Source organism: Camelina sativa, chromosome 5, assembly GCF_000633955.1.
Source record: "Camelina sativa cultivar DH55 chromosome 5, Cs, whole genome shotgun sequence".
Classification (NCBI taxonomy): Eukaryota; Viridiplantae; Streptophyta; class Magnoliopsida; order Brassicales; family Brassicaceae; genus Camelina; species Camelina sativa.
In genome coordinates this window covers 30,917,873-30,927,186 of record NC_025689.1, presented here as the reverse complement: position 1 = coordinate 30,927,186, position 9,314 = coordinate 30,917,873, and the positions used below count along the sequence as shown (strand labels likewise).

Genomic DNA, 9,314 nt, shown 5'->3' with positions numbered 1-9,314 from the left:
AGCATTTGTTGTTTCAGATATTTCTGTTTCCGTTTCATTCTTCTCCCATTCCAACACTAATTTTGCAAACACACAAAAACAGCAACACCGTTTAATCATACCACAATAAATGAAATGAGCAGATAAGGTCACAATCATCGTCAAAACTTTACCAACTGTGAAGATAGGCGGGCATCTGCTTATAGTGTGGTTATCAAAGTTTGTCTTTCCACAGCCTCCTGTTTTAACATCACATATCATTTCATCTTCCATGCGGATCACTTTAAGGATGTCCTCAAACTTCATATTCCCAAAAGCACACTGCAAAGATATATCATCACAGAACAGCTTTTAAGGAGTAGTACCAGTTTCTGTATGAACGACAGATGGAATAAAATGAAACATACCTTTATGTTTCTGATAGAATTTGCACCAATTACAGTTCCATAAGAACTTTACTCTGGATAATTTGGCTCCCTTCTGCAGAAACTGGTGACTACATAAGGTCAGTGTGTTGTAACTAAATGGTGACTACATAAGGTGAGTTTGTTGTAACTAAATGGTGACTACATAAGGTGAGTGTTTTAGAGCATGTAAATTTGTTATTGTTTTAGAGGCCTCATATTTAGTCAAATAAAATAGAAAAATAGGAGTTTATGAATTTTCTAATTCTCTTTTGTTTTTCCTACTAAAAAGCTTCATTAAAAATAAATCATATTCGGCTTGATATTCAAGGACTGGGATAGTGCAGGGACACGAGGTTAATATTACGATATTATACTTTACACCCAATTTTTTCTTTTGTGTAGTATCTATATACATTTTTTAAGTATATTTTGGGTTCTATCCTTTTATTTGTACTTATTTACAAAGTGAATTTTTAAAAAATTTCCAAAAATAACATTATCTCAGATTTTGTTTTCTGAATATTTTACATAACATTCCAACTAAAAAATACGACAGAATCAACATGGAAACATAAACTATGATATATTTGTACTTATTTCTATATCACTTTTCAAAAATACCTTTTGATGGTGTCTATTTTCAAAAATACTCCTTTTTAATATATAAAATGACAAAATTATAAACCCTAAAACCCAAATATTAAACCCTATCCCTTAAAAACTATACTCTAAATGTAAATTGGGAACCCAAACCTAAAAAAACAAATTCTAAAAATTAATTTAACATAGGGTAATTATATAAAAGAAGGCAAAAATGAAAATGTTCAGAAAAAGGCATTTTTGAAAAAGGTTATACTAAAAAGGACATTTCTAACAAATTCTCTATATTTAACCACACCTTTTATTCTGTATTGAAGATATTCTATCTCGGAATACTTTGCAAACAAAAAAAACAACAATTTGATTCCTATTTTGTTTTTCAAAATGTGTGAGTTTTGATTTTTACGTAACAAGAATTTCGATTCACATTTATTTAAATACTATAATTAATATATAAAATTCTAAAATATTACAAATATGTAAAAAAAAATAAAAAAGATTAAAATATTATATACTATGGTTGTATAGTAGATGAGTTATAAAGAAGACATGTTGAAATTAATAAAATATCATTAAATTTGTGCTAACATGGATTAGATCCTCATTTTATTATTTTTCAACACTATTAATATTATAATATATGATATATAAAATCAAGTTGATTTTACTTGATTTTACTAAGATTGGGTAAAATTATTAAATAATTATGAAAAATGTGACTTATTCATAGCGTATAAATGACTTACTATGTATATTTAGATGTCTTACTTTTTGTTTTTTTTGTTTTTTTTTTGTCAACCGAACTCGGGTATGGAGAGGTTAACAGTGATCTTATTTTTTGTTATAATAATTAAAAATCAAAATAGAATCTCAAAAAATAAACAAAACAAACTAAATATAACAAACATATGGTCATGAAATATATTGAAAGTTAAAAACTTAATATAAACATTTAGCCGTACAAACGGTAGGGAAATTTAGTTATTTTTCTATTTGCAAAACATACAATATTTAACAAACAAATATAATATAAGATATAAATAATAATAAAAATTATATGCACGTGGTGTACCGCGGGTTAAAATCTAGTAGTTTATCAGATGTTAGGATGTTTTAGATTTATTGAGCAAACTTAAACATTAAGTTTTTTAAAATGAAATTTAATTGATTGATATTTCTTAAGACAAATCTCAAGGTTGCAATCATGATATGTTATACTGGGCTTGATATGAATCATTTAATAATTCATATATTTCAAAATAATTGATATACATTATTTAAGAAGTACATATATGACATATACATTAACCAATTAACAAAAGGCCAGAGTAATGAAATCTATTTTGGTGAGATGTAATTCTATATATTATACATTTTTCACAAGTAATTTTTTGAAAATAATATACTTTTTAAATAAATATGAATGGTGTCACTTTTTTATATTGTGACTTTTCATGTTAAACCGTTAATTTTTGTAACGTTTACTTTTCTAATCATGTGTAACTCGGAAAACACATACCATATGTACGTTAGTCGTTAGAACGTAATCACGTGCGCCGTCTAAATATTTATTTTTGATGAGATGTGATATTTATTATATATTGTCAGGTAATAACTTTTGGGAGTAAAACTTTTTTTTTAATTAAAATTAATGAATGATGTCTTTTTCTTATATCGCAACTTTTCAGGTAAAACCGTTAGTTTTAGTAACTTTTGTCTTTTCTAATCATCAGTGCTTCGGAATAGATATACCATAGTTACGTTAGCATGAAATCACATGCGCCGTCTAAATATTTATTTCAGATTCCATCTGATCTTCGTTATACATTTTTAATATCGTAACTTTTGGAAATATATATTTTATTAAAAGAAATGAATGATGTATTTTTCTTATATCACAACTTTTCAGGTTAAACCGTTAATTTTTTCATAAACTTTTATTTTCTAATCATTTGTGCTTCCAAACATACTACATTTATTTTAATATCACGTGCACCGTCTAAATATTTATTTTTGATGAGATGAAAATTTTATCATACATGTTTTTGTTGTAACATTTAAGTAAACATTTTTTATTAAAATAAATTAATGATGTTCTTTTCTTATTGTATTACAACTTTTTCAAATTAAGCCATTGAATTTTATAGTTTTTTTTTTTATTAATCGTGTCTCAGAAAAGACATAACATACGTACGTACCTTACCTTAGCACGTATGCACTCTTGCCGCCTAGATGTTTATTTACTGAAGTATTTAGCGTAAAATGTTACAAATGTTCGCATATGTCGTATATAGCCAATTTAGGTAGGGTGTTTATACCCGTTACTAATGTTGTTAACATATGGCAAGATATATTGAACACATTTCAAAGATTCTTTTTTCTTTTTCTTGCTTAAGATCTGCGAGTAAATTAATGGATCCGCGCACAAGTACAAAATCTGTTGATATTCCTCTACTTTGTAACGCCCCAAAAATCGCACTCAAATTTAGTTTCTTCTTCTAGTATTCATTTTTGGTTTAAAAGGTATCAGCCGTTACAATCCTAAAATACGGACTAAAAAAAAGAGTCGTGGATTTTTTAAAAAGTTGGAACCATCTATATATCTGACGCAAATTCGAACGTCATAATGACGATGAGATACACAGAGGAATACACGTCTAACTTTAAATAAAAGATCGGTTACGAAAGAAACGATTTTTGGAATCTAATCATGGACCAATAAAAAGACTAGGGTAGGTCCCGTTCCCTATCCTGCCTGGTCAAACCAAAAGCAGCCATGTGGTCTCTCTCTCTCTCTCTTATTACATAAATACACATTCAGACATTGACTTCACTTGGGTCCCGCAGTTCTATAAAGTCTCTGAGACAACGACAATTTTTAACGACAGAACCGAGAGAGCAGTGGCGGACCCAGGAAATAAATTTAGGAGGTCAATTACAGAACAAAAAAAATATTTGTGTTGTATTAGTGGTTTAAATCCTGGTTTAAGGAGGTTAACATTAAAGAATTTACCATCTGTGCTACTGAAACTTTGTAGAATTGTACGTAAAAACAACTATTTAATTAGTTTACCCAGGTCAGGTGACCTACCTCTCCCCAACCTAGGTCCGCCCCTGCAAGAGAGACTCGGCTGAAAGTGAAACACTATCTCATCTCATCTCACACAATCAAAAAATAAAAACGAGAAAATAAATTAAATACAATATTTTTGTGTATGTAATAAAATAAATTAACTCACAAAACACACAAAAAAAATTAGAAATATAGAAAAGAGAAAATTTTCATTTTTGCAAAACAATTTTATTTATTTATGTTCTGGCTTAAATTTTCTCATGAAGTAATATATTTTAAGTAACATCAGTTACAGTAAGTAGTAGTAGTGTGTGATTTGAAATTTCCTCAAATATAGATTTAAAGACAGAGGAAAAAGTTAAAAAAAGCTGAGTGATTTTTTTCTCCTTTTTTTCTTTCTTCTTTTTATTTATTTATATAATTTCCCTCTTTTCCTCGAAATCATTCTACTTTGACTGTTTCCAATACGTTAAGAACTTTTGTCTTTGATAATCGAGCCATTGAAAAAAAAAACAAAATTGTTTTTTAATGTTTTTTTCTTCTTTTTGGGTAAAAGAAAGTTTCTTCTTTTGCTGCAACTTGGAAAAAAATTTCGATTTCTCGAGAGAGAGATATAAGAGAGAGGGAAGGAGATCACACAAAAAAGACTTTAAATTTGTGAAACAATTTTATTTTTAGGGTTTTGTTTGATTTTATCTTTTCTCTCTTTTCTCTTTGTTTAGAGAAGGAAAAAAAAAAAACAAAAAATGAAACTTCTGGGTTTGTTCTTCTTGCTGTTTAATCTGTTTGTGTTTTCATTTTCTCGGAAACTTCTTGTAACACCAAAGATTGGTGGTGGTCTTCACGACGACGAAGCTGCTCTGTTGTTGAAGCTGAAGAGTAGTTTCTCTGATCCAAATGGACTTCTTTCTAGTTGGGTTTCCGACAGCTCATCAAACCATTGTTCTTGGTACGGTGTTGTCTGCAACTCTGATTCGAGAGTCGTCTCTTTGATTCTCAGAGGCTGTGATGAGGTGGAAGGTGGTGGTAGTAGTAGTAGTCGTAGTCTTCATTCCCCTGATTTGTCTTCTTGTTCAAGAAGAAGACTTGGTGGTGAGATCTCTCCTGTTGTGGGAGGTTTGTCTGAAATTAGGGTTTTGTCTCTTGCTTTTAATGATCTGAGAGGTGAGATTCCAAAGGAGATTTGGGGGTTGGAGAAATTAGAGATTCTTGATCTTGAAGGTAACAGCTTTATGGGTGGGGTTAGGGTTCTTGATCCGTTGAAAAAATTTGGATTTTCAAGTTTCTTAAGCAATGTTGTTTCTAGGAGGAGACTTATGAGTTATGAGGATGAAGACGAAGTTGGTCCAACCTCAGTTGCTGATGATTCCTCTGGTAAATCTGGATTGTATCCGATTGAGATTGCTTCGATTGTGTCAGCTTCAGTAATCGTCTTTGTGCTTCTTGTTCTTGTGCTCTTGTTCATCTACACGAAGAGATGGAAACGAAACTCTCAGATTCGTGTTGATGAGATCAAGGAGATTAAAGTGTTTGTGGACATTGGTATCCCTCTGACGTATGAGATCATTGTTAGAGCTACTGGTTACTTCAGCAACTCTAACTGTATTGGTCATGGTGGTTTTGGTTCGACTTATAAAGCAGAGGTGTCTCCAACGAATGTGTTTGCTGTTAAAAGACTCTCTGTTGGGAGGTTTCAAGGAGATCAACAGTTTCATGCTGAGATCTCGGCTCTTGAAATGGTTAGGCATCCGAATCTTGTTATGTTAGTTGGTTACCATGCGAGCGAAACTGAGATGTTTCTTATCTACAACTACTTATCTGGTGGGAACCTTGAAGACTTCATCAAAGAAAGATCACAATCAGCTCTTGAGTGGAAGGTTCTTCACAAGATTGCTCTTGATGTAGCGCGTGCTCTCGCCTATCTTCACGAGCAATGCTCTCCTAAAGTCTTGCATAGAGACATCAAACCGAGTAACATACTCTTAGATGACAAAAACAACGCCTACCTATCCGATTTCGGACTCTCGAAACTCTTGGGAACTTCGCAGTCTCATGTCACAACAGGTGTGGCTGGAACATTCGGGTATGTTGCTCCAGAATACGCAATGACATGCCGTGTCTCTGAGAAAGCAGATGTTTACAGCTACGGTATTGTCCTCTTGGAGCTGATATCAGACAAACGAGCTCTAGACCCTTCTTTCTCATCTCATGAGAACGGGTTTAACATTGTCTCCTGGGCACATATGATGTTGAGTCAAGGCAAAGCCAAAGAAGTCTTCACCAAGGGACTTTGGGAGACTGGTCCTCCGGACGATTTGGTTGAGGTTCTGCATTTGGCTCTCAAATGCACCGTTGATAGCCTCTCGGTAAGGCCAACGATGAAACAAGCTGTTAGACTACTGAAACGAATCCAGCCTAATAAGTTGTGATACAAAGCTAGAAGACCAAGAAGAAGAAGAAGTGTGTTTTAGAGTATCTATCTGTACAGCAGCAGTAAACAAGTGCGTAGCCATTAGAAACCTTTTTCAAGTATGTTCTTTTATGTTCATAGAGTAGGGAGGTTTATCATCTTGTATTACTCTATTCACCATATGCATCAACCATCAAAATGTTATTCTCATTCTAGTCTCTTAAACTGATATAAATGATGTTTCTCCTTAACTCTCTCTCTGTATAATGTAGTAAAAAAAATACATATATAGCTTAAAATTTGGGACATGGCAAGACTCATAAAAACATGTTTCTCTAAACAAGAGTGGGTTTGGTTAGAGGGGTTTTGGTCTATAATTCATAAGAGATTATTAGAAGGAGAAGAAGTGTTGACAACAATGTGCCTAAGAGGGTGTTCTACATTAGGACCACCGGCGTGTTTAACGAAATCAGCCGGAGACAAGAAATCGCCATGGCAAACACACATGATCCTCACTTCTTCTCCATTACCATATCTATAAAGAATCCCATCAACTCTCTTCCCATTAGGACCATCTCCTTTGGTGAACACACATGGCATCTCACTCTTCCCTTTCCCTTGTGGCTCCATCTTCATGTTCATGTCCACTGAACTCAATCTTCTCAGCCGGTTTGTAGTTGGGTTTGTTGTTGCTTCTTGTTGTTGTTGTAGTTGTTGTGTTGTCGATGATGGTAAGCTTCTTGCTTCATCACTTGAAGCTGTATTAGTTCAGCAAAACATTAGTACCATTGGTCAATCTATTACCAAAGCTAAATGACCTTTCGGGTTACGAAAAGCCAAGGATTAAGCTTTTCTACCTAAACAGTACAAACACTAAACTTGCGATTTGAGACTGATGCATAAAAGATTTAACTAATGATCAAAATTGCTTGTGTTAATGATGATCAGATAAGAGAGATTAGTATATACTATATTATTATATATTATACCTTTAGTTTCTAACTCGGAGACGCTAGATGAACCTCCTCCTCCGCCTTGAGACTCAACGGAGGAGCCTTCAAGAACACCACTACGCTGCCGTAAAAGCCCGCTTTTGTTAGCAGTAGCAGACCACCGTGGAAGTCCTGAAGATGGTCTACCTCTCCGCCTCGAAGTGGTGGCGGCGGTGGTCGCAGCTTCTTCCGGATTATTACTACTATTTCCGGCGCCGCCGCTACGAAGCTTCTCGCTTCTCCGTCGCTTAGCAGCCATTCTCCTTAAAGTCTGCATCTCTTTCCTCTTCCTCCACTCTTCCTCCGACTCAGCCGGCAACGACGTGGTTCTCATCAAACCCATACCCCTCATCGTAGTCCTCGTCGCCGCCGTTGTCGTTCTCTCCGCCGTCGTCGTAGTCGTGGTTTGACGATGAACCTCCCGGAAAAGAGGCATCGTCACGACAACGGAAGAAGATCTCACGAGCTTGTTCTTACAACTCTTATCAACTCCAAATCTCCCACCAAGAGATAAACCAAGATTCAACTCAACCTCGTCGTCCTCTTCCTCGTCGTCTTCATCATCATCAACAGAGTTAGAGATAAAACTCTGAAGCAGATCTCTAGGAAACACACAACTGTTACTTCTTCTCCCCATTTCTCTACTCCTCTCGTTTGCTTCCGCCATTAAAATAAAAATACTACAGCTGATGATGATGAAACAGTAATAAGAGAAAACAAGAGAAAACAAAACAAAACAAAAAAAAGGATTAGATTTTGATGCCACGATCCATTTTATCTCAGACAAAAATAAAAATAAAAAGGTCTTTAATTTACATGACACGTTTTGTTACTATTGAATAATAATAATACATTCATTACTCAAAAAAATGAGAGAGACAAAGAAAAAAAAATTAAAAGGTTGAATGGATGAGAGACAGATAAGAGAGAAAGAGAAAGAAACTCAAATTACACAAAACAGAGGGAATGAATGAATATTCAGTTCCGTTATTAACAAAGTTTATACAATTAGAAGTAAGGAAAAAAAGAATCAAATCCCTGTAATTATTTTTTCCTATTTACTCCTAATATTTTTCACCAAAAGTAGGAAATTGTAATCAATTAGAGTCTTATCTCATATATTTTTTTCAATTTAATTAAAATATTTACATACTTTTAATTAAAAATTATTTAAATGTTACTCCATCAAGAATAAATTAACAACAATGTTTGGGGCACGTAGAGAGAAGAAGAAAGGGACGAGAGAGAATAGCCAATGTGTGAAAAGTACAGAAGAAGAAGAAGAGAAGAGTAAAGTAAAGAGAGCCAAGTGGCAATCAGATGATCCTTTCACTCGACACGTTTTCGTACGGCTTCTTCATTTTTTTTTTTTATATTTATAATTTTCTTTGTCCCCTTTAACTTTTTTATTTTGCTCCTATTATTGCTTCTTTGCTCTCTACTCTAGTCTCTCTATTACTTTAAAAAAAAAATATAATAATAATAAAGATTATTAAAATAAAAATGGAAGAAAATATTCGCTGGCAAGTTACGTGTTCTAAGCAGCGTTAAAGACGGGGAACGAGACATGTGTCGACTTGAAGAGTATGAGACACGTGTTGCTCTGTTTTTGTTTAAAGTTCTTCATTCTTGTATGTACATCACTTCAGGTCCTACAATGGTTTGGTTTGTGTGTACATAACATTCCAATTTTTTTGTTGTTGTTAATTTTAAATACGTATTCATAGACAATTGTGTATTTATGATTCGTGAATCGTGACTACTCGTCAGTGTGAATAAGTTATGTGTTTTTGTTTTATGGCCATTTTATTACATGTTCTGCAGTGTGATTTTTTTTTTTTTTTTTTTTTTTT

The 9,314-nt window shown here is 33.3% G+C and overlaps 2 protein-coding genes across 2 annotated transcripts; one reads left to right on the top strand and one right to left on the bottom strand.

Moving 5' to 3' along the window:
* LOC104787983 (probable LRR receptor-like serine/threonine-protein kinase RPK1) lies at positions 4,541–6,720 on the top strand. Its single transcript, XM_010513648.2, has one exon. It carries the CDS (start codon positions 4,806–4,808, stop codon positions 6,486–6,488), a length of 1,683 nt encoding a protein of 560 aa, XP_010511950.1. The 5' UTR covers positions 4,541–4,805; the 3' UTR covers positions 6,489–6,720.
* Positions 6,737–8,373, bottom strand: LOC104787982 (ninja-family protein AFP1-like). Its single transcript, XM_010513647.2, has 2 exons — positions 7,459–8,373; positions 6,737–7,227 (listed from the first exon to the last, which is right to left on the bottom strand). Exons 1-2 carry the CDS (start codon positions 8,126–8,128, stop codon positions 6,848–6,850), a joined length of 1,050 nt encoding a protein of 349 aa, XP_010511949.1. The 5' UTR covers positions 8,129–8,373; the 3' UTR covers positions 6,737–6,847.